Source organism: Ursus arctos, unplaced genomic scaffold (assembly GCF_023065955.2).
Source record: "Ursus arctos isolate Adak ecotype North America unplaced genomic scaffold, UrsArc2.0 scaffold_9, whole genome shotgun sequence".
Classification (NCBI taxonomy): Eukaryota; Metazoa; Chordata; class Mammalia; order Carnivora; family Ursidae; genus Ursus; species Ursus arctos.
In genome coordinates this window covers 692,771-717,633 of record NW_026623111.1, presented here as the reverse complement: position 1 = coordinate 717,633, position 24,863 = coordinate 692,771, and the positions used below count along the sequence as shown (strand labels likewise).

Here is a 24,863-nt window from a genome sequence, read left to right as displayed (position 1 = left end):
CCCATGCACACGCTCCCTTCATCAGGGCTCTGGGTCGGCAAAGTGGCTTTCTTGGGACAGCGAGAGCCCCAGGCGGCCGGGACCTCCAGACCCTAGCCCAGGCTTGACAAACCACAGAGACACTGAGATCAGGGGTCTGGTGGGTGCCCCCCCCATTCCAAGCGTGCCCACATGCTGCCCAGACAGTGACGGCCACTTCTAGGGGACATCACGTGGCCCTGTTGTTCAGGGGTCCTTGGGAGTCACGTGGCAGACAGCACGTGGCACGTGCCCAGCACAGGGCGCCAACACATGTATTGGGTGGAGACAAGTTCCCCAAATTGTCCTGAGAATAAAGCTTACGTGGTTCGAGGCCTGGAGCTAGCATATCAGCCAGGACCCTGAAACAGCCAGGCTCCCGAGGCTCGGGGCTCAGGGCCTGCCTGAGACGACCTCACATCTGCCCAGACACGCACGCGCCCGCCCCCGCCCCCCCCCCCAGGCACGCCCGCACGCGCACGCCCACGCCCCAGACCTGCGGAGGGAGCGATGTGGGCAAGGCGACGGGGCACGTGTCTCTCTGGCAGGGATGTGCTGCTCTCCTCTCTGGGGCACGGGTTTCAGCCAGTAACTTTTCTTACCTCCACTCCCCTATTTCCTTAAAAATGTGATTCAGGACCCAGAACCCGAACCACCAAACAACACAGGGGTGGTTCCTGGCCGTGAGTCCGTGTCTCCCGGTGGCAGCAACACGAAAACGTGGCCCAACTAGAAGCCTGTGTCCCCCATGGTGCTGCTATGCGTTACGACCGTGCTGGAGGTGGCAGGTGCCACCAGGGTCCCGGGCCGTCCCCCCACAGCACCCGCCCATCGCTCCAGCCCCCAGACCTACCCGCACGCCCTGCCTGCCTTTGCAGCTGCTGCCTCTGCTCCCAGGCCCTATCCTCCGGGTGCAGGGGCCGGCCCGCGTCGTCTCTGGGGATGATCTTCCCGTGGAAAGGGCACTGTGACGAAAAGGAGAGCAGTTCTGACGGCAGAGAGGCTGGGGCCTCCATCAGCCTGGCCAAACCCACCACCCTTCACACTGGCCACCTGGCGGTCAGCGCAGGGCGGGCTCAGGAGGACAGCAGGGACGTGGGAACACATGCAAGCACCCCAGGTCCCGGGTGTCGACTCCCAACCCCGGGCACGAGGCAGTGGCTAAGCGACGCCTGCCAGCCACGGACAAGCCCTCCCTGGGGAGGGCCGAGGCCAGCTTCACACTGACCGGCTGGAGCCCGGCACTCCACCCGGCCACCCTGTCCTGGCCCGGCTGGGCCTGCAGCAACCGTCCCGCGTGCCTGTGGCCCTCACCAGCCCCGGCCCCCGCCTCACCTTCAGCCGGTCCTGGCGCTCGCAGAGCCGGCCGTCGGGCCTTGGGGCGCGGCACCGGTGCTGCACGGGCTCGAACTTCCCGGCAAAGGTGATGTAGCGGCTCTGCAGCATCTCCGAGACGGCGGCACTGTCCACCTCCGCGTCCACCTCGCTGGGCTTCCAGAAGCGGTGCTCAGAGTCACACCTGCAACACCAGACTCTCAGAGCCACCACAGGGATGCCGCCGGACCGTGTGGGGGCAAGGCCCGGGCCGGGCAGCCCAAAGAGAGCAGACCGCGAAGACTTCTGGACCCCGTCGCAGGTGCCACAAGTCAAACCTCGAGAGTCCTCCCCGTCCACAGCTTCCATGGCTGCCCCCAGCCTGGCAGGACAGGCAGCGCGAGGGGCGGGGGCTCACCTGGGGGGCAAGCTCCCCGACAGGTTAAGGACTGGATGCACTATGGCCCCTTCTCGTCTGCGGCCCCACAGAGCGCGTCAGCCAGCACAGCGAGGGGACAGCTCCCCAGGAAGTCCTTGCAGAGCCCCAGGCCTGGCCCGCACCGAGGTCTGAGTCAGGGCACCAGAGGGGCGAGGACAGGCCAGGAAGGGCCCTGGGCCCAGGAAGCCCATCCTTCACACCCACGATGCCAGACTGCGTAGGACGATGATGCAGGACGTCTCCCCAGGGAACTACCGGAAGGTTCAGAAAAAGTCCCCAAACCCCCGGGGCACAGTTCTATGGTCCCACTAGAGACTGTGTGTGGTGAGCACCCCCGCAGGGACTGTAAGGCAGAGTGAGGCCCTGGGCCCGGTGCCGTGCTCACTGGCGGGGAAAGGCGGGACCAGACACAGCCACACTCACTTGAGGATCTTCCCAGCCATCGGCTGCTCCTGGCCCCAGTAGCAGAGGTCCACTCCAAAAGGCACAACAGGCGCCCGGGCTCGCTCTGCGGCCAGCTTCCCGGCCTCTGGTCCCACCGGTGCCCTGGAGCAAGAACAGCACACACTGGACGTGCATGCAGGAGCCGGCCACAGCCACCTGCCTCTCCCTCTTGTCCTCCACCCTCCCCAGGCACAGACGCAGAGCCCCTGGGTCACCACGTTTGAGCAGCGACCTCTGCCACCTTGGGCCCGGGCTCCAAGGCAGCCACCGGAGGCTGTAGGAAGCCAGTGCCAAGCCCCAGCTGTCTCCAGGGAGCTGTGCAGGGAGCTGGTCTTGGATCTTCGGTCTCCACCCTGGGGCCGCGGGTGCCCTGACATCCGCCCCCTGCGCCCCGGCTGACACGCCAGCTCTCTGAGGAGCCCCTCTATCCCGCGCCAGTCCTGCCCTAGGCGCAGAAGCTGGCGGGTGCTCGCCCGGCCAGGGCCACACAGGGCCGCATCCACACAGCTAGAAGGGCCTTGGCAGGTCACCGCCCCGGGCAGAGTCAGGGCGTCTGGAAGTCACCTGGGGCTCGGGGGAGGGGGCAGGCGTCCATGCAGCTGATGCAGCTGGGCAGCAGCAGAGGTGGGGTCGTGCACCTCCTCACCCCTCCGTGTCGTCTTCCCCGCCTGCAAGCCCCATGCAGCTGGGTCCTTCTCCAGCCCTGGAACAGAGACGTGTTGTTTCCAGCCACCGTTCCCACGACCTCAGACCGACCCCGGGGGCACCGCGCTCCATCGCAAGGGCCTGCACAGCAGTGACTGCACGTGTTAGGCCACAGCCAGGCTTCTCGCGGCACCTGCTCGGCAGCCAGCCGGATGAGGCCACCACGCTGGTGTCTCCCAGCACCTCCACAGGAGACAGCCAGAGGTGAGGGCCCAGGCCGCTGACCTCCGCAGGCCAGCGTCCACCCCTGGGTCCTCAGAACAGGGTGAAAGCAGGTTCCCCAACACTGTCAGGGTCCTCCCTGACCCCTGCGGGCCCCTCTCTGCGGGGTGCACAGCCACACTGCCCTGTCGCCGTGCAAGCCGGGGTCCCAGGGCTGCACCCAGTGTGACGACGTCACCAGAGTTGTGCCCCCCATGGGCATCACCCCCACCCCAAACTAGCTGTGGGAGCCAAGCGCCTGGACTGAGCATTCCCCCTGCAGGCTGAGCACAGCTCACAGGTCAAGGACGGTGAGCTGCCAGGAAGGAAGGAAACAGGCTGAGCGGCATGTCCCAGAGGACGAGACGCCAAGCAGATCAAGTGTGCTGCACACTCCCCAAGGGCCAAGGGGCCCGGAGCACATTGGAGCTTGGGAAGAGGAGGGGAGAGTGGGGACCCCCCCCCCCACACGGAATGAGCTGACGACGCACCAGGCAGGTGGAGGCACATGTGAAAGGCGGGTACCGCGGGCAGTGGGCGGGGGACGAAGCCAGGGGGCAGCTTTCACAGCTCAAGTTGGAGACCAAATGCGCAGCACGAGGTGTCAGCGTCCTTACTACTGGACCCCGGAGGCACAGAGAAAATTACTGGAGTTTGGAAACGGCTGAAGAAATAAGACACCCAATTTTCCTGGTATTTGGGAAAGACCAAAAGGGCCCGGTGAGTGCCAAGAAAGAAACGGAGAAACCATGACTGGTAGAGTTACGAGGAAATTTAGAGACGTTAAGGATGAAGAGAAAGATCCAAGCTTCCCAAGACAAAGGGCAGATACCGCAAAAGACAAGCATCGCACCGCTACCAGCGTTCTTAACAGTGACGGTGAGCGCCAAGTCTCAGGAGATCGTCCTGAGAAGGCTGAAGGGAAGGACGTTCACACGTAGCACTGTCCATCTAGCTCACGAGCATCTCGCGGTGCCTGTGAGGGATGGCCTCGCACACACAAGACCCCTCCCGGAGCCACCGGAAGGCCTGCTTCGAAAACACTCTTCGAGCAAGTAATCGATCCGTCAGGGAGGAAAGTGAGTTTGGGGCAAGGCGCGCGAGTGTAAGTGCAAAAGCGATGGCTGTGCCTCTCGCCGCACACCCAGCGCCAGAGCTGAGCGGGCACCGGGGCGAGCACGGCGCGGGGCTGGGGAGGGCCACGGAGGGAGGGCAGTGCAGACGCCGTCACGCTGTGCCCACGACTGTGCATGTAAAACATGAGGATGAATCTTCCAAAAATGAGAGAGAACCCTCAGGAAAAATCGATGATCTTACAATTTTATTAATATTTAATGAATATTTTAAAAGCTAGAAGAAAGGTGAGAAAAAATACAACAAGTGGGCAATAAAGTACCTGGAACATAGAGCAACTAGGAACGATTCGTTAAACGATTAAACTCAGCTAAAAGGCAAATTAGTTCTAAAACCTTCAGCAATTTGTGGTCCACACGAGACCCAGTAAAACAAACGGTCAACAAAACAATGACGCTGAAGATGGCCACGCGGACTTAGCCTGCAAGTGGGGCAGAGACCGCGGGGACAGACAGCAGTGTCGCCGGCACAGCCGGGTTTCAGGCTCAGAACGCACACACGGGGGGAGATGTGGCGCACGCAGTAAGCAGCTCCGGGGCTCGCCGTGGCCGGCTCTTCGGACCCTCACAGAACAGATCAAAAAGGCCAAATCCACAGCCGCAGGGGGCGCTGCATCCGCGAAACCCTTTGGAGCACACGCACGCCTCACAGGACCACCAGGCAGGAGGACCGAGGGGACCTCAGGGTCCCCCGACCACGTCCCTGGGCCACAGAGCAGTCAGAAGGAGCAAAGCAAAGGGCAGTGGAGACCCAGACGTTGGGAACTGACACACACACTCCGACACCCCCTCCCTGAGCACACAGCTCCACCCAGCACCCCTGACACCGACTCGTGAATACTGGATTTTGACAGAAAACTGGAAGGGACGTGGCAGCACTGAGGACTGGACACCAGGGAAGGCTTCCCAGCCATTCAGGACACAAGGAAGGGCCTCGCTGGGCTGGTGCCGCTGGGAGGGACCGCATCTGCTTCGGGTGTGGGCACTCTGCAGCAGGGCAGCCTGACTCGACCCGGAGACGGCCACCCCAGTCCTTCGCAGTGTCGAGGGCGTCAGCAGACGGGCCGCTTTCTGCGCGTGGTTTTCCTGGCACGTGGCCACACGCACCTGGTTTCGCGGGGTTCCAGAAGCCCACAGGCCCTTCGCAGGAAACATCTGCCCTCACCTACTCCCGACGCCCTGCCAGCCTGCCCGCTGCCCTTTCTCAGGTTCCCGCGGCTGAGAGTGGAGGACAGAGACACTAGGGCCTGATGGGTCTCCCAGGGTGGGGACCCCGGACCAGGCTCCATCATCACCAGGACGCCCTAGCCCCAGCTCCCCAAAACTCCCCCAACACCCCTACTCGGGATGCTGACGAGGCGTATCGCTAACTGCCGCAGAGCCTGTCGCGGTCCGTCAGCCCGAGTGTGCACGCACCACATGCACGCGCCCGGGGCAGGGGGGAGGGGAGGGCTGATAAGTGGGCATTGTGGCATTTAGATGGATACAATCACAGCCTAAGGATCAATATGAGAATTCCTAGGAGTTACAAGAATGAAATATATTTTTCATTGATTTGTTGTTTTAAACCATTAAAAAGATGGGTAAGCGTGTTAGAGCAGAGTAAATACTCAGGGCGCTAAAAACACTACCATTTTCACATTGTTGTAGAAAATCAATCTCGCTGACACACGCTTTCAAAGTAAAACCCCAAAAAGCAGTCGGCCTTCCTCAGGCCCGGGAGCGAGCATTCGAGGCGGAGCCGGTGGCCACGCACCACGGCCGCACAGCCTCGCCAGCTGCGCCCAGCCGTCCGAGGGCGCGGGCCTCGCCTACGGAGCCCGGCTCAAATTTACTCCCACGGTTGCTTTTAGAAAGAATCCTACAAATGCCCAAATCCCCTTTTTTGTTTAAATTGACCAAGTGGCACCCATTTGCCTGGAGCAGTAAGGCAGACAGGGCGGGAGCGATGAATCGATAGCGGGAAATGGAGAGGCTGCGGCTTCCGCGCGGAGTTAGGCCGCCGAGCTTGACATTATTGATTTTACCTAGTTCAGCTGGCCTTGTAATTAAAATGTAAATTTGAGAAAGAGATTATGTCCTGACAGAAATGGTAGGATTAAGGGGAAGATAAAAGCCCCTCGGTGAAAATTCAGAGAAAGAAATGAGCAAGAAAAAGCACCAGCTTCCGCAGCCGTGTGGATTTAGACGTATCTACTGCAGGTTCGCCTGCATTTAATTGAGAAAACAGTGGCGGAATATAAACCAGTGTTATGAACTGACTCGCCCCGGCACACTTCTGTGTTTGGAAACCTCCAGGGCCCCCGGGCCCGCCGGGGGTCAGAGTGGGACTTAGGGTGGTGGCCAGGGCGGCCCCCGCACGGGGGCACGGCTGTCTTGGGGATGCAGTCGACCCTGCACAGGCTCGGGACCCTGTGGCCCTGGCCAGGCTGGGTCCATCGCTGCCCAGACCCTCCGTAGCCCACCTGTCTGTGAATGCAGATGGGCGGCACGTGGCCCAGATCCACGTCAGCCGCCGGCATGACCTTCCAGGTTATGGATAGGATGTTGGGAGCCTCTCAGAGAAAAGGGGTGAGCCAGTGGCAGCAAGACCAACGGGGTCTCTGCCTCCCTCCCTGGGCTCCCAAGGTGCCCTCCACGGGGCTGGCGTGGCCATGGGCACCAGGGTCTCGGGCCCTGCTGGCCTCAGGAGGAAGGGGATGTCAGGGGCCACAGGAGCGCAGAAGACGCATCCTGCCTGCCTGCTGCTGGACAAACACCCCAGAGCTCAGTGGAGGACGTCTGCAGACCGTTGGGATCAGGACTATCTCAGTGGGGACAGCTTATCTCTGCTCTGTCGTGGCTGGGGCCCCAGCCAGCAACACCTGGAGGCAGGTTCACCCACTGTGGTGCCAGGGCTGGGCTGAGTCCAGGCGCGTGTCCTATGAGCATGGCGGGCCCCTCTGCCATTCCTGGTTAGCACCTTGCCAGCTGGAGTGGCGGCAGCCCCACTGTCCCTGCTGGGGGCCGTGGCCTCCGTGGCAGAGTAGACGTGGCGCAGACGAAGTGTTCTGCGGACTACAGCTGTGCTCACTGCTGTTATCAGAACTGGCCACCAAGCATGGCCCCAGGCCAGAGGCAAGCTCTCCCTTCTGTGGAAAGGGCTCAGTGCCCTCCAAGCAGGACGTGCTGAGGGCCAGGGCAAGTGTCTGCAGCTGGGAAGCCTCGGTGAGATGACTAGCTGAGGGTCAGTGTGGGGCTTCCAGGCACTAGAGGCAGGGCCCACGGCCTCAAAGCCTCTGCTGGTCACCTTGCCAGCCGCCGGTGGCGCTTAGGCAGGGGCTGCCTGTCACCAGAATCCTCCGCTGCAGAAACCTGGAGAAGTGACCACACTGAGTGGTCTGTTCCCTGGCGATCCTGCCCCCACTGCCCACTGTCCCAGCCTGAGCACAGGCGGCCTCGGGTGTGGCCGGGATTCTGCTGGTCTCCAGCCTGGGCATGCACGGGAGGGTGGTCACTGCCCCTAACAGCCTTAGGCAACCCCCAGGTACCTTGTAGAACAGGTGAGGCCTCTGGCCACAGGGAGCCCCTGCTCTGGGGGGGGGGGGGGGACAGCAGCATAAACCGGGGATGGCAGAAGGCCATTTCAGGCACAGAAGAACGAAGGGCAGGAGGGTTGCCTAGTGGTCAGAGGAAGACCCAAAAGCTAAGAAGTGAAGGCCTGCATGGCTGGAGCAGAGGACGAGGCACGCAGGCGGGCCCTGGCAGGCAGGGAGCAGGGGCTCACTGCTTCCGTGTCCACTCTGGAGCCTGGGGAGAGGTCACCGCGCTGGCGGAGGGCAAGCAGGAGACGAACCGGGGCTGCACGAACGGCAGGCGTCAGGTCTGGACGTGCTACTTTGGCGTGATGCCCCTACTGGGCCACAGCACCACCCCCGAGCTGCCCGCCGTCTAAACTCCGTTCCCAAATTCACGTTCCACCTTACAGACTCAGAGAGAAATCCACCGGCCTGTTTATTCACAAAAGCCATGGGTCTTGTTTTTATTTGCCTCCTGTGTGTGTGCTGGGTAGATCCCGAGAGCACACACCCCTTCTCGCCAGACAGCCACCATCCTGGGATGCAGACGGGAAAGGAAACCCCAGACAAGAAAGACCAGTCACAGCTGGGCCTTCACTTCCCAAGGAGCAACCCTCCTCCACCACGAGCTGCAGAGGTGTCCTGGGCCAGACGCAGAGTCCGTGACTAGGCAGACGGTAAAGCGGGGATGCCCCAGCCAGCGGGACCTGGGAACCAAGGAGCCTGGAGAGCGGCCACCAGTCTCCCGCCACCTCGGAGTCAAACCGCACACCCACAGCACTCTCCCCGGGGCACAGGAGCCGTGCGAGCTTCCTCTCTGCTCTGGGGTGCCCACCCCACTCCTGGACTCGCTCCCCAGTGCTGAGACTTATGTGTCCCCAGGGGCTGCCCCTGGTGTGGCGCCGGCCTGGCTGTGCCCACTGAATGCACGCTGGGGCCTGCCCACCACAGGGAGGCAGGAGCCCATTGTGGGGCAGGCCTTGGGGAGAAGCCCCGGACCAAGAGGAGCTAGGGCACAAAAAGAGAATTGCATGATTTTCAGTGACAGACCTGCAGTGTGAGCAGACAGCGTGCCCAACAAGGCTGGCTCCCCTGCTCAGGGGGCCCCAGAACCCAGATGTGAGGTCACGCCCCAGGGGTCAGCATCCTTAACAGGACCCTGCCCACCCCAGCTACACTCACCGTACTCGGGCCGCAGGTGGTCAGGGATGCAGGCCTCATACCCTTCCTTCTCTGGGACCTCGACAAAGTCCCCGTCGTCCTCGTCCTCGTCCCTGTCCCATGGGGCTGCCACCTGTGGAAACACCCCCAGACCTGTGTATGAGCACAACACAGAGGCCTGGAGGTTCCCAGTCCTGCCTGTGCAGAGACCGTTCTCCAGGCTGGGTCGAGCGTGGGCTGTGTAGCAGCACTGAAGACCGAAGATCATCTCTAGGCCTGGCCCCACCCCTGAGCTCAAGCCAGATCCGCAGTTCCGCTTCCACGCCACATATAAACCTGCCCCAGCGCCTGGCGCCCCTTGAAACGCATGGGAGAGGCGGGGGAGTAGGTGGGTTTCCAGAGCCCCGGGAGACGGATTTCACCCAGCGAGAGGCAGGGCCGCCCCTCCCTCCAGGCCAAAGCATCTGTCCGTTCTCAGGGCAGCTCTGGGGATGTTGGTGTGACCACGGCACTTCTGGAATATTCTGTCCTTAAGAATAACTGTTAAAATGCCCCAAAATAACAGTTTCCTTTGGATGAGGCCCCCTTCCCCACCCAGGTCAGTGTGGTGAGGGGCCCACCTGGTGGCTGCCTCCGCCCTAACCTGAACTGCATGGGGCCGGCTTCCTTTCTACAAGACCCAGACCCTCTGCCCCCACCCCGCTGGTGGGCGGCACCAGGCCTTCCGTGCAGGTCCTCCACGGAGCAGGGGTTGGGGCCGCCACACGCTGGGGGAGTCGGGCTTCTACAGCTGGCTCCACATTCTCAGTGACCCCACAGCCCTAGGACAGGACCTGGGGGAGAGCAAACCCCACGGGATCGGTTCTTCCCGAGACGGTCACGGCGGGGAGGAACCAGGAGCGCCTGTGCCACAGCCAACCGCCCCTGAGCACTCGGGGGCCCGCCCAGCCAGACCGGGGAATGGACCCTGCACCACAGACAATTTCAATCCCACTGAAGGAAACATCCAGGACGGAGACTCCTGTCAGATAAACACCGACTACCGGGGCAAACTCCGCAGGACCTTGTGACACACGCCTTCACTTCCGAAATCTTTCTCCACAGCACACCTCAGGGGTACCGTCGAGGCCAGTAGGGAGGATGGAGAGCCTGGGTGACACCCAGGGCGGGAGGCCACACCAGGCTCAGCTGAGTCACAGACGCCGGAAGCCCCCCCACAGCTGCCAGTCACTGCAGAGCCAGGCCTGGTGGTGGCCTGCCATACCTGCGGCCGGGACGCCCGCCCCCAAGAAGCATAATCAGATGCAAATGCACTGTGTTTGGGTACAACCCACGGCCGTGCATCTGGGCAGCACGGGAGACATTAATCATCGGAAACTGTAATTTTTTGTTATCAGTCTAACACTGATCAAAAGGGAAGCCTGTCTCCACCACTGACCTGTGAAACGTCCCAATTATACTCTTTGGAAATGACAGGGGCACTTAGCTCCCGAGCGGGGCAAATGATGGCGATCAATCACGTTTGAATAACAATGAGCCGCGGACCTGAAAATTATTTTTGTATAGAATCTACCCAGGAATTTATGAAAGGTGGAAAGCAGCCCAAGGTTTTAGGGCATTACGCTCCCGGCTAGTGCAGTGCGTATCAAACACTAAACAGAATTTATGTGTTTTAATTTTCTAAAAGGTAGATGTGGGCTGGGTGCTACAATGCATAACAGAGAGCACCGGATTTTAAATATGGGGGTCATTTTCATAAAATACTACGCTTACCGCTCACACCCTTCAATTTCACCAGGGACTTTTACTAAATTTTCATTTCCTAAAAAATATTCAGCTGCTCAGCTAACTATTAGGACTTATACCCTCTTTCTCCCCAACTAAAACCGTTTATTCCTGTGATGAAATACGGAACCCTGGGCTGCTCTTTGTTCTTAAATTAGCACTGATCACGCCATGCCAGGCTGCACCCACCTCCAGGAGGACCCACCAGAGCAAGAGCTGCCCCCTCAGTGTCCCTGCAGCTGGGGCGCTGGCCTCTGCAGCAACCCACTTGTGCATGTGACCGGTGAGCTCTCCAGCCGCGGGTGGCCCCCTGGAACTGCAGGGACACCGGGCCGGAGACGGACTTTGCTGCTAATACCGAATCCACAAATCCACGCTCGAAAGCCTCCAAGTGCAACGTGGAGTTCCCAGGGCTGCATCGGCTCTCTGAAATCCCCGAGCACCGGGGGAAGGGCAATGACATCCGCTGTCCAGAGGCCGAGGCACCCCTACGACCAGGCACAGTCACCACTGCAGTGACGCCTGTGTGACAGGCTCCAGGGCCTCATGCCAAACGCCAGCTCAGAGAACAGGAACACCACCACCAACCAGGCCAGAAAGCCCTAAGACCCCGGCAAAACAGCACGGCCTGGGGAAACTGAGGCCAGCAGGAAGGAGCCAGTCCTGGGGTGGGACAGGGAGGTGGCCACCTGTCCTCAAGGTCAAAAGTCACGGACTGGCCAGAACCCAGCCCTGAGGGAGGCAAGGCAATGGGCAGGGGGTGGGGCAGGGGTGTGTGGATGTCCTGAGGATCCTGGGAAGGAAGGAGATCACGCCGAGGAAGTGACTGGCTGAAGGTGGGTGGTCCTCAAAATGGGGTCGACTCATGAACTGTCCTCATTTTGCAGCCCCTCACCTCACCCCCGCCATGTCCGGGCTGTGCACCCACCTTCTCCAACAGGTGGAGTCCCTGGGCAGGCAGCCTGGGAGGCCCCGGGCAGGCGGTCAGAGCCCTGTGGCCCACTGAAGGCCTCCCGCTCTGGGTGGCCCTTTGGGAGACGCCAGGCAGCCCGCGGGGAGGCGCAGAGGAGGGCCTTTCGCCGGTTTCATACAAACGATCCGCACCCACAGTTAAGAGGATTTAGAAAAATGAGCCTCCGGGATCATAATTAAACAAGCACTAAAATGGCTAAAATATACAACACAATCAGCTCACAGCAGTGGGGGTATCGGGTTACTATTTGAGGAGGAACAGGAAGAGCGACCTGGCTCTGGGAGCGGGTCTGCCCGCCAAACGCACGCCTGAGATGCAGCTGGGACCGTTAAATAAATTTTGTACGATCTAATTAACTCGGTGCGCAATCTCAATTACTTTTCACCCAAGAAATCACTTTTGTTCAGTTTTATGTGTGTCTGTTTCCCTTTTTAAAAAAAAAAAATGATGTAAGGCCTCGTCAGACAAGTGAGCTCCAAACTGCATTTGTCTTTCAGCGGCTTGATGGCCATGCATTTAAAACCCCATTCTATCTTATAAACTAAAAATTAAACGTGCTCAGCTGTGATGGTCCTCGTTGCATCTGCTATTTATATGCTAATGCCCTCCCTGGAAGGCCGTGCAAATTGCCCAGCCAGGCCAATATCTCATGCGCATCTCCAGCGGCTGGGGACGCGCCTTCAGAGGGCAGAGGACGTGGGGCCGGGGCTGACCAGGGCAGGGGCTGACCAGGGCAAGCACGAGGGAACAGGAACCCCCGGGCACCACCACCCTGGCCATGCAGGGCCTGCGTGGACGCAGACAAGGCCGCAGAGTGCACGGTCCCCGATCGGGGGGGGGGGGGGGGGCGGACTCGTGCAGATCGGCGTCACCGAGTTCCAGAGTGACCGCGGCCCCCTTTCTTGTCTGATCCAAATCGGCATGGGATGAGGTTCTCACCTTGGAAACTGCGTGCCGGCTGTGCAAGAAAGCACGCTGCGGGCCAACGAGACACCAGACGTCCACTTCCAGGCCAAGGCTGGGCCAAAAGCTCTGCTGGGTGTGGGCGCATCCGTCACCCAACATAACCCAGCACAGGTAGTGACCCAGGAGCCACAGGCGGTACCTCGAGCGATTGCGGGGCTGTGGTGCCGACGGGCACCGTCTCCTCTGCGGCAGCCACCCTGGGGAGGCCAGCGATCAGGGAGCGGCCCATGGGAGCGGCTGAGCAGCTGGACAGGATACGCTCTCACCTGGGCCACCTGACAGCACAGCCCATGGAACGCACAGGGCGTCCTGGTTAGAGCGAGCCATTTCCCCAGTTCTCACCACCCAAGGAAGCGGCATCCACACAAGAACAGGAAAACCCGCTGTGCGTGCTCTCCTCCCTCAGCCCAACCTTCACAGGCAAAACACAGGGGGCCAGGGATCTTGCAGGCCAAGGCTCACACAACCCCCCAGACTCAGTCTTCCCACCTGTGTAATGGGGTAGTGACATAATCCACCTCACAGGGCCTCTTGTAGAATCAAAGGGATGATACATGAAGGTGTTCAGGAGCAAGGGGTGCACAGCAGTGCAGGGAGAGCCAGGCATGGCGTGGTGCGGTGTGGCTGGGCTGCTGGGCCCCAGGGTGCAGGGGAAAGGGCCGGCCCTGAGTACTGGGGAGCCTAGTGTGCTCTCCCAGCCCCGGTGAGAAGAGCGGGATGCACGAGGACCCCTCCCCCGGTGGCTCCCGGCACTGCAGCCACATGGCCTTCAGCGTGATGGAGGGAGTCGCGTCTCCGGGAAGGTTGTTTACTGGCCCTGCCGAGCACAAGGTCCCGACTGCGCTGATTTAGTTTCCCTGCCTCCCTGGGGTGCCTGACTCATTCAACATTTCATTCTGGGGCTTCCTGCTCTGTCCTTTTCACCTACAGGAAGCCGGCACTCGTGGCTCCCAAGGCACAGACAACTTGTCGGACACAATGGCAGCAAGAGCATCCAGGGCCCCAGCCCGAGGCCAGAGAAGGCCCGTCGCAGGGGAGGCCGCTCTGGGCAGGCAGCCAGCAGCTGGCTGGAAGGAAAGCCTCCCAGAGCCACGCGGGGGTGATGTCTGCTTTTGGACAGAGTGAGATGCGCTCGTTGTCCGGACCCTGCGGCCGCCGCATCAGACTGGCGATCGGTGAGGACGAAAACACCCACATGAGTATTTTACCCACTTAAACCTACAACCCAGCCATTTAAAAAAAAAAAAACCCTGTTGATAGTTTATATAAACTGATGCTTGAAGTTAATTTTCTTAGACATATTAGTTGGTAGGAAATTAATATTTTGTTAATTACACAATACAAAATAACTGGTGATCTTGGCCACATAATTAAACCGCAAGCAATTTAAAAGTTTATAAAGGATTTTTATCAGTGTAACGAATGTAGCAGGCACGGTTATTACACCTCTCCCACAGCAGCAGGACCAGAAGCTAAATCTACCGAATGATGCCCCCATTGATCTACTGGAGATTTATCCCCAGCTGCTTCCAAACAGAGCAGAGACACGCTCTATAAAACAAACGGTTAAACATATTTAAACTGGCTTAAATATTTCTCAAAGACCAAACCTCCACGTCAAAAGGAAAACAATACGTAGAAACCAACAGCAACACAAAGCCACCTTCACGCCCACCCGAAGGGCTCATTCCCAGCTGGGCTCCCGACTCCTCCCCAGCATCGCGCCAGCCAGGGGCCCTGTGTTTGTTCTCGTCTCTGACACGTCTGTCAGAAGCTCTGGAACACTGGAATCCCACGTTCCGAATTAGCGTCCCCAGCTCAGCCTGCTGTGCGCGCGGTGAGGACGCCGAGCCCCTGCCAGGTGGGGAAACGCTAGGGCACACGATTTAAAGCCCCATCCGTTTTACTGAGCGGAGAGCAACTTGTTCATAATTTCTAACGACCACAGTGGCTCCGGCAGCCGCCCGCCCCGCACCGAGCGGGAGCAGATGTGCAGATAGGGGCACGTCTATTCTGGGAAGCGGCGCTCACCTGAGCGGGGCGCTGCCACTCAGCCACTCGAGCCCCAATCGCTTCATCTCCGGCGCCCCCGACCGCCAGCGCCCGAGCACAATCTCCAAGGATTTCGGAGCAGTGCCCTTTTTAAATCAGTTTGTGGAGAAGCGTCTGGCGAGCGCCCGTTCGGCTGACAGAGACAGTGATGCTCCGTTTCTGCTGAGGCCGCACCGCCTTCCACAGGCAGCTCCAGCCCACAGGTGACCCGCGAGTCTGAGTCTCGGTGGGCCCTGCTGTCCCTGTGCCGGGGCGGGGGCGGGGCGCAGGGCCCCTTCGGCACAGCTGCTCCTCCGGGTTGGCCTCCACCCACCCCCAGCGCCCTCGCGGCTCGTGTGCCCCCACAGCTCCGTGACCGGCCAGCTCCCGCCCCGGGCAGCATGGAGCTGCCCCCACCAGATGCTCCCTCGGATGCCTGGGGGCAGTGCCGGGGGTCCCCGAACAGCCCAGGCACAGTCAAGGCACTGTCGGGGCGGCAGCAGCCACAGTACAACCCACAGGGCGCCCGGGGCAGGGCTCCTTCCGCATGGGGAGCCTGAGCCCCCTCCATCTCCACCAGCCCCTGTGGCATCTGGAGAGAGGCCCCACCCTGGCTGCTGCCCGCTGGCCGCCCTCAGGCTGGAGCCGGCCACGCAGGGCACCTTGTGCTTCCCACGCGGGGAGGCTATGGCTTCCAGGGACACGCTGGTGCTCAAGCCCCAACCCAGCCACCGGCCTCACTGGGCCCATTAGGAGACCTGCCCTTCCCCTGGGGGCCCTACAGCCACAAGGCAAGAAGGTTCTGCTGCCAGCTCTGGGCTCAAGAGTCCTGCCGGCCCCAGCACTGCTGCGGAACCCAGGCCTGGCGGGATGAGGTCACGCTGTCCAACCAGCCCTCACGGCCTCTGGGGCTCTCCCCAAAGCCCCAGTCGCCCTGAGGGTACCTCCCCCAGCTCCTTCAGACACAGTGCGAGGCCCTGCTGGGGGGGGGGCTGGGCCTCAGGGTGCCATGAAGGGGGCACCCGGGGGAGCCAGTCCGATTCCCCACAGCCCTCCCTGCTCTCAGGCCAGCCTCCGCTCTGACACCATGACCCGGGGTCATCTAACAACCTGGTGTGCTGGCACGAGCTCACCACATCGCCTCTCTTCTGAGACCAGAAAAGAACCTTCCTTCGTTGTTAAAGAAAAGCACCTTGGTCAAAATTCAGGAAACTAACTTCTTAGTAGTCTCACACCCCCGAAGCAAGGCTCTATGAGGAATCTCACGCCCAAAGAAACCCCGCTAGGACATCAGCCAGCAAAGGCGAGATTCCTGCTCCCTGGAGAACTTTCCTCAGACGCCACCGCTTTGCGGGAGAAAGGCAAGACTGCCCTCTGCTGGTCCCCGGGGGCCCCACACCCTGCACCTGGAGGACAGCCAGTGGGGCCACTGCTCAGAAACTCACACCAGGGCAGCGGCCCTGCGACAGGTGTCCAGTGGCCCTGGAGGGGTCAAGGTCACTAGGTGCTAAGACCCAAGGTGTCAGCCACTGTCCGTCCTAGGTCTGAGTGGCTTCGAACCTGGTCTCCTCTCCTCCTCCCACCCCAGAGCACCTGCTGGAAACTGTTACATTCACCCAGAGCCAGGATCCAACACCCTGGCAGAGAGGTGCACTCCGGATTTGCTTTCTCGCTTCTGACAGGGTAGCGGCTATGCTGACCCCTGCTGTAGTCCAGCTCTGGCTGCCCTGCCCTGCTGGCAGGCCCCCGGGACAGCTGCAGGGGATGCGGCCCTCAAGTCCATCTCGGACATTGAGGTCTAGGTCCCGGCACAGGCCACGGGAGGGGGGCCCCGAAGTCGCCCAGTGTCCCAGGAACTTATGGACTTCACCCGTGCCCCATCAACAGGTGTGGGCCTGTCCCTGCTCCACAACCTCGCCTGGGGACGCAGCGCTCAAGGAGACCAGCCTCCCCCTCCCATGCCACATGGTGCCTGTGAGGTGCCACACAACCAGTCTCCCCCGGCGGGGCGCCAGGCCACATGTTCACCCCGCCTCGCCACCTGGGAGCCCCTCTGTAGGGCCCTGCTTGGGACCATGGCGTCACCTCCCCAGGCCAGGGACACGACCTTCTCCAAGGACAAGTCCCGATTCTCTGTCTGCCACAGGCACCCTAACACCGAGTGTCATTGGCCACAGCGCAGGAGGATGGGATGAGACCTGAAGCCCAGAAGACGCTTAGCAGCTCACGGGAGGCTCAGGGCACAGCAGTGCGGCGGGCTGGTCTGGGTCTCAGCTCAGCCCACGGCCTCCTCCTCCTCATCCTCCTCCTCCAGGGCCCTGGGATCTCCCTCCCAACTAGAACCTTCTGCCTCCTGCCCCAGCTCCGTCACGCCCTCCTGCCCTGGACCCTGTCCCAGCCCTCCATCCACGGGGAGGCCAGCAGTGTGCTCTCTGGCCCCCCAAGCCAAAGCTTCCATTTCAGGAAAGGAACTCCCAGCGAGGTAAGAACCAGAATATTTCCGAGCCCCAATGACTCTTGCTGACTCAGAAAACAGCTCTGAGAGGAGGTCTCCTCGCTGTCACCTCCCCCGAGCCCCCTGGTGGCACCCACCTCCCTCCGGTGCCCGTCCTCTGGCTTGATGTCCAGCTCTCCCGATCGCCGCAGGGCGGTTTCCAGCTCCGCCTTCAGATGGATGGCAGCTTCTAAGTGCCCACCGTGGATCTCTGCGCGGGTGAACAGCTGCCAACAAGGGGGCGCATCACTCTGGCGGGCCAGGGCGCCCTTCCCACCCCCCACCGTCACGTCACCCTCTGCACAGCCCGCAGCTCCCTGACTCTGCTCCGGCACTCCCGGCACACGAGGACCTTACCTGGACCCAGGAGCACACAGCTGGCAGGAACTTGTACTGGATAAGCTTGAGCGCGTCCCGGGCCGAGTGGATGACAGCGTGGTTGTCCTCGTCCTCGCGCACCCTCAGGCTGTCTGGAACGAAGCACATGGGGTCACCGGAGGAGCCAGGGCAGGTCCCCCAGCCCCACAGAGGGACCACCCGCACTGCCACCCACCATGCCCCAGCCAGGTTCTGCCCAGGACCTCATACCTCATGCCCCAGAAACAGATTTACAACTTGAAGGTTCTGATTTTGGTGGAGACCATTTTAGCCTGAGCCCTAGGCCTCCTTCCCCACCAGACCTCGAGACCCCACACAGCATTCTCACAGACAAACCCCAGCCCATCCACCGAGCCCGGGGAGCCCTGGAGCCCCCTCCCCTTACCACCCACACCGCTGCTGTTCGCGGCCGTCCCTTCGTGTCCTGCCACCCCAGCCTGTCTTCAGCCAGGTACCCCCACCTACAGCACGTGGCCTGCTTCCCCCGACCCAGCCAGACAACCATTAGTTCCCTGGGGCTGGTGGGACCCAAGGTGCCTGGAGTGCCACCTTGACCGCCCTTCCTCTGTGAACACCCCTAAAGGGCTCCCAAACCACCCGCACCCCACATGGTGCTGGGCCACGTGGGGCCCTGCGCCTCACACCTGCATCATCACAAACGTGGTGAGAAGTTGCTGTCCAACCACGTTTTCCTCCAAGCCAGAGTGGGGGGCGGCCTGATCCCTGAGGGTCACCCTCTGATCCCGATGGGCCTGGGACCAGGCACTGCAGCCTCCCCAAGGGCTCCCCAGTCCCCTGGACAATCACGCCTGACCTTGCTGCCACACCTGCCCATCACAAGAAGGACCTCGGGGTGGAGCCACCTACCCCAAGCCTCAGTCAGCCCTCACTCCAACCCTGGAGTCCCTGCCCTGCTCAGGGTCCCGAGAAGCCTGGGCTCTTGCCAGCGTCCCTAGGGCCCATGGCTGAGGGTAGAGAGCACTGGCCAGCCAGCAGGAGCTGGCGGTTACCTGATGAGAGCTCCACGTCCAGCGTGTACTTGTGGGAGCCCAGTCCGTGGCGCCGCACAAACCCTTCCTCGTCGCTGTCGCTGTCCTCCTCCTCCTCCTGCTCCTCGGCCCCCGTGGCAGCCGGGGGTGGCCCTTCCCCACCGCCAGCTCCTGGGTGGCGGGTGCAGGCAAGCAGGGTCTTGCTACAGCAGGGCTGCTCCTCGTCCCCACGGTTCATGACACTGGCCTGGCAAAGGGCACTCTGCTCAGACACACTGAGGCCCGCCCAGGGCAGCGAGGCCCCCAGGCCTGTGGCAAAGTCCAGCGGCACCAGCAGCCTGAAGCAGCTCTCCACCTCCGTGAGGCAGCGCCGGATTTCCTCGGACATTTCTGCAGACACAGGTACCGCCTGTTGGGTCCTGCCAGCACAACGGCACCACTCCCCCAGGGCAGGGCCCAGGATCAAAGGGAGGGCCACATTCCATTAGCAGGTGGGCCCCAGTGGCAGGTGGGCTGGGTGGCGATGTGTTACTTGGGAGTGCAGGCCGCCTGAACTCGCGCCTCCTCCTTCCCCCCCAACAGAGTCGGGTGCCCTGGGTGCATGGAGGCTTTGTGATCGCTTAGAAATCACCAGCTCAGCAGCACAAGGCCACCCTCTGGGGTGTCCTCGGAAACACCCTCAGGTCTGGACTTCTGCCGCGAGCTCACTGGTGCCCCGGGAATACCAAGTGGGATGTGCCACCATGGACAGAGCTTCTGGAAAAATGAGGCCAGCAGAGAACCATCAGGACACACACCGCTTCCCAGTCCTCCATTCAGAGCACATCTCGACCATTCCACTCTGGCCGTCCGCTTCCTGGCAGGGATCTCCCTGGGCTGGCCAGCACCCTCCTCGGGGGCCAGAGGCCTGCTTCCAGCCTCATCCGAGGCCAGGCACCTGAGAAGTGCCTTCAGCTGGGGCCTGCCCCCCAAGTTCCTCTCACCCTGACTGCCCCTCACGGAAAGGGCCAACTGCTCAGAAGGGTCAGGTTTGGGCAGTGGGGGTGCTGGCAAGAGCAAACTGGGGCCATGAGAGGAACAGGCACATCTCCCTGCTTCCCCCAGCCAGACCCTCACGGAAGCACAGTGCCCACGCTGCACCACCAGGGGGCGTGGGAGAGCAGTGGCCGCCCAGAGGTTCCTGAGGACAGGGCTGGGGTCTGCCCGCCGGTGGCCCCCAAGGCGGTGGGCAGGCCTTGTGACCGCAGGGTGGGTGGGCTGCACAAAGCCCTAGTAAGATGCAGCGGGCAGGGCGCCCTCAGGCCTGCTAACTCACTCACCCTCCATCTCCCTGATGGCCCGCTCAGACCGCTCCCTGTAGATTCTATCCAAGCGCTTCTGCTTCTCCTCCTCCCGCTTTCTTTCTGCCAGAGTCCGCGCGCTCACGTCCTGAAAATCCACCTGGGAAATTGAAGTGGACGTGAGACCTGACTGCACAGAACACAAAGAACGTAAGTCAAACACAGGCCTAGAAGAAAACGTGCCGGCACAAGCACACAGCCAGACCCTCTAGGTCCCTGGGGTCCAGTGCTTCCAAACACAAGGAAACACACTTGACAGCAAGGATCGATCCTGGGCCGAGGCACAGCCAGCAGATCTTCCAGAAAGCAGCATGCTGCTACGAGGAGTGTGGAGGGGAGGCTGCTCGCCCCACCCAGGGGCCTGGGAACACCCCGGACGTGCAGTGCCAGACAGCATGCTCAGGCTGCAGCGGGGATCGGCCAGCTGCCCCGGGCAGGGCCTGAGCTGCTGGGACAGGAGGGCAGAGGCAGCAGCAGCCAATCCTGGCGGGTCTCACACATCTAGGATCAACAGAGCCCATAGCACACCCAGGAAGGACTCAACTCCTGGACACAGAACAGGGCCGTGCCTGAGAAGCCGACCTCTCCCTCGTTTCAGCTTTCTGTGGAAGTCAGGACCAGAGGCCCAGCTCCCTCCACACGTCCTCCTCCCAGAGCTGCTGCCCCACTCCCAGGTGTACCCCCCAGCACTGGCTGGCTGCTGAGAGGCCAGGCACGTCTGTCCACCAATGCAGCACAGGGCACAGCCTGCCCACCTGTTTGCTGTGTCTTAAGAAGTGGTAGCCCAAGGCGAGCTTCTTGTAGGCTGCACCATACTTCTCATGCCACCCCTGGACAGCCCGGGTGGCGGCCTGCCGCAGCCTCTGGGCCACCTCCCTGGGGGGCGGCAGGGGCTGCTCGTGGTCGGTGCCCAGTGTGAGCTCCAGAAACTCCTGGAAGTTGGAAACGACCAGCATCCTGAACTGGTGGGACCGGGCGAAGAGCTCATCTATGGCCTGGAATGCGGAGAGGCGGATCTCGGCATGGTCCTGGCTCAGCTGCGCTGTGAGCAGGTGGTAGGCATGGCTGAGCTGCTCCTCTGAAGACCTAGGAACACCCGTCGTCCCTGCTGAGTGCCCAGTGCTCTGTGTGCGCAACATGCAAGGCAGCAGGGACGCCCCCTCCCCCACCCCCGCCCCTTCGTCCAGAGCAGGTCAGACCGACTGCCCTCGGGTCCCTGCCTGTTTCTGTATGACCCACAACCAAGAAAGGTTTTTAAGTTTTTTAATAGCTGAAACAAACCAAAAGAATAATACTTCATGACATGTGAAAATCATGAGAGCCAGCGTCAGTGCCCATCAAGTTTTATTGGGACACAAGCACGGCCGCTGCTTCGTTCCCATTACTGTCCACAGCTGAGCGGTCACTACAGAGACTTACAGCCTGCAAAGCCTCAAGGAGTCACCATCTGACCCGTCAGAGAACGTCAGACCCTGGCCCCCAGCCTCCCCTGCAGGCGCGGTGATGGGACCAGAGCAAAAGCGAAAGGACCCGCCCTCTGAAGAGCTGCACACACCCTGCTTCCTCCTGTGTCCTCCTGTCCCCCGCCCCTTCCCTGCAAAAGATGACACTGCTGTTCTGGGGTGTTCTGGGCGTATGGTGAAACCTGATCTGGCCTGAATTTTTTTTTTTTGTCAAAAACTAAAGACTCCATTACTTAAAGTCACTTAAATTTTCCTGTTTTGTAAATACAGGATAAGGACAATCAGCAAATCTTGACTTAAGCTCAACAGGTCCCAGATGACACCGCCTTTAAAGTGTTCATGCCGCACACACCCTCCCCCCACCCCTCTCCAGACCCATGCCCCACAAGGTGAACGCCTGCCAGAGCTGGGCCCTGCAGGGTCCTGGGAAAACATCCTGGCCCGTTTCTTCCCTGCACAGAGAGGCGACGGTGGGGGCAGGCAGGGCAGGGCTGAGACAGATGCAGGTGGTGGAAGGCCTGACCCTAGGGCAAGCCCCACAATCTCCCAGGCGTGTCTTGGACTTGCTGAGCCAGCCAATTGGTGTGAAATGCTGAACCTTAAGACATACTTGCAAATCTTCTTCAGTTCCTTCATTTTCTCAGGATTCAGTTGGGGTTCTCCCGAAGTCGTGAGCTCCTCTACCAACTTGGATAGTTTCTGATCCATACCTAGAAATATGTGTGGCAGAGACACAGACACGAAATGACCACCCAGCCTTCAAGATTTGTTAACCATTTCCTGAGCTAGCTGTGTCCTGGGCATTCCAGGGGACTACAGGGCTGGCCCCTCCAGCCCCTGCCTCCAATGTGACCTGGATGCGGAAATACGACGATTCAGATGATATTCTGGGCACAGCATTTTTGGTGATAAACTAGGAAAAGCACAACAACAAAATACTAACTCTGGAGCTCTACAGTCCCACACGTGGGAGAGACCTCAGCAACACTAGAAGGAACACAACTGCCTGAATGAAATTTAAATGAGCTTTCCTGAGAGTGTGACGGTAGCACCTCCTCCCTCACCACACGGCTCATTCACATCCACGGAGGACTGCAGAGAGCCCGTGGCTGCACACTCTCGTACTTGCACCCAAAGCCCCAAAGGCAGATCAGCCCAAACCCCGGTGCTGAGCACACAGGAGGTTTGCAGGAAGGAGAAGGAAGGGCGAGGTCGAAGGCCCGGGAGGTCAGTCACTCAGCATGAGCTGAGACTGGGGGCAGCATGGGTACCAGGCCAGCTGCGGGGCTGTTTTATTTGGTAGAAGGAGGGACCAGGCCCAGCAGACATACACGGACTCTGCAGCAAAGTTTATCACTGACATCAACTCAATACACACTTGGCGGGGGCAGGGAGCTGCTCACCTGAGCACCCTCCCAGCATCCCCCACTGACCATGATCCCTCCAGGTGGACTTTGCCAGAATTCCTAAGCCCAGGGCACCATGGCCACACCAGACAGAAGAGGGGGTGTCCCAGGGAGGAGGAGAACGCAGTGACCAGGGAGGAGGAAGCATCCAGGAAGGGGGAGGGAGCGGTGTCCTAGGAAGGACAGTGTGTGGGGAGGAGACAGTGTGAGAGGAAGAAAGGGAAGAGGATGAGGGGGACAAGGAGGAGGATGGATTGGTGTCCCAGGGAGGGGGAGGCAGGATGGTGTCCTGGGGAGGAGGAGGAGTAGGATGAAGAAGGCTGGTGTTCCTGAGAGGAGGAAGAGGAGGAGGGGGAGGGGGAGGAGGAAGGGGAAGGTGGAGGAGGGCAGGTGTTTCTGAGAGGAGGAGGAAGGGGGGGTAAGGAGGAGGGAGAGGGAGGAGGGGGAGAAGGGAGGGGGAGAAGGGAGGGGGAGAAGGGAGGGGGAGGAGGGGGAGGGAGAGGGAGGAGGAGAGGAGGGGGGAGGAGAGAGAGAAGGAGGGGGAAGAGGAGGGAGGGAGGAGGGGGAGGAGGAGGGGGAGGAAGGGGGAGGAGGAGGGGGGAGGAGGAGAGGAGGGGGGAGGAGAGGAGGGAGGAGGAGAGAGAGAAGGAGGGGAAGAGGAGGGGGAGGAGGAGGGGCGGTGTGCCGGGAAGAAAGCGGGGAAAGGAGGGGCGCGTCCTGGGAAGAAGGAGGTAAACAGTCCCGGGGACGAGGCCGGGCCTCAGAACCCCGTCCCGGCCGCAGCCCCTGCCCGGCATCGCGACGACCGCGACACCTACCGCGCCCTAGGCCGCTCGCCTCTCTCCTCCCCTTCCGGCGGAGAACCCGCCCCTATCACGTGCCCCAATTCGCCACAGTCATTGGCTCGCCCTGGCACGGGGGATGCGGGGACGAAGGTCAGCGCGGCGACGACCGCACCTAGGCGCAACGCGACAGCTGTCACCTTAGCCCACCCTTTCCGGCGGGGCCCCCGCCCGCCTCCTGTCACGTGGCCCCAAGCTCAGCAGCGAGTGGCTCGCCCTGACGCCGGACGCGCGAGCGCCGGGGCGGGGCCGAGGTCTGCGTGGTGACGCAGGCGCGCTCCCGGAGGGTCAGGGCGGCCGAGGCGGGCGAAAAAAAGGAAGCGGGCGGGCGCAGCAAGTCCTTAAAGGGGCCGCGTGCCCGGGTGCTGGGGCGAGGCGGGGCGGGCCCGAGGGGTGGCATCCTGGTCTCCACGCCGCGGTCGCCCAGGAGTGTGCGATCCCCGGGCCCCTACCACAGCGGCAGGCAGGCCGGGATGGCCTGGGTGGGAGCCGGTGCGCGCTTCTCCCGGGGGCGCCGGAGACCCCTCCTCCACGAGCCGCCCCGCGCTGCCCGCTGCCCGGACAGGGCCCCCACGACGTTCGGTGTACGTTCGGTGTTCGGTGACAGACAAGGGGCCCCTGCCGGCACGCGGTTGGACCCCCGCGGGCGTCCGCCCCGCCTCCGGAGGCGCTCAGCTCGGGGAGCCGTCGCCGTGCAGACGGGCACCCTCCGGGCGCTGGCCTGAAGCTTGCCAGGCCTCGCGCTTCCCCGGGCGGCCCGCGCCCCTGCCCGCTGCGCCGCGCGGGCCAGGCTGGCCTCTCCGCGGCCCCGCACTCGCTCGCTCCTCGGCGGCCTCGCCCGACCCGCGCACCCCCGCCGGGAGAGCGGGGGGGGGGGGTGGCGGAGATCCCCTCGCCTCTCTGGCCTGTCGCACCTGAGGGTCCTCTCGGGGCCGGGCGGCGGGCCGTGTGCCCCCCCCCCCCCCCCCCCCCGTCCCACGGACTGAATGGCCACCACCCCCTTTGGCCTTCGTGTCTGCCTTTTCCCCAGGAAGGCCTGCTGCACCCCAGGTCCTGAGGCCCCGGCCCGGCGCTCTTTGAGGGGTCTGCGCAGGTGCTCGGAAAGCACGGGGCATGTTTTCTGGGATCTCAGGTGGACGCAGAACAGCGAGAAAGCCCCGCAGACCTAGGTGCCCTGGAGCAGGACCACACGGAGGTGAGGGCCCTCCGCAGCATCGTGCTTAG

The 24,863-nt window shown here is 61.7% G+C and overlaps 1 protein-coding gene across 2 annotated transcripts in view; it reads right to left on the bottom strand.

The window, feature by feature from the left end:
• The window catches only part of UVSSA (UV stimulated scaffold protein A), a 35,369-nt gene extending 11,570 nt beyond the window's left edge, over window positions 1-23,799 (bottom strand). The window contains exons 1-12 of one of the 2 annotated variants that reach the window (XM_026485966.4): window positions 23,616-23,799; window positions 22,002-22,101; window positions 20,684-21,014; window positions 19,908-20,028; window positions 18,610-18,978; window positions 17,579-17,691; window positions 17,320-17,448; window positions 8,994-9,105; window positions 2,780-2,918; window positions 2,195-2,317; window positions 1,354-1,537; window positions 872-983 (exon numbers count right to left, since the gene is read on the bottom strand). In XM_026485966.4, the coding sequence (XP_026341751.2) occupies window positions 872-983; window positions 1,354-1,537; window positions 2,195-2,317; window positions 2,780-2,918; window positions 8,994-9,105; window positions 17,320-17,448; window positions 17,579-17,691; window positions 18,610-18,978; window positions 19,908-20,028; window positions 20,684-21,014; window positions 22,002-22,099 (1,831 nt within the window). In that variant the 5' untranslated portion in view covers window positions 22,100-22,101; window positions 23,616-23,799. The remainder of the gene's footprint in view (window positions 1-871; window positions 984-1,353; window positions 1,538-2,194; window positions 2,318-2,779; window positions 2,919-8,993; window positions 9,106-17,319; window positions 17,449-17,578; window positions 17,692-18,609; window positions 18,979-19,907; window positions 20,029-20,683; window positions 21,015-22,001; window positions 22,102-23,615) is intronic. The other variant, XM_044379387.3, reaches the window with a different exon arrangement.
• Window positions 23,800-24,863: the final 1,064 nt, after the last annotated feature.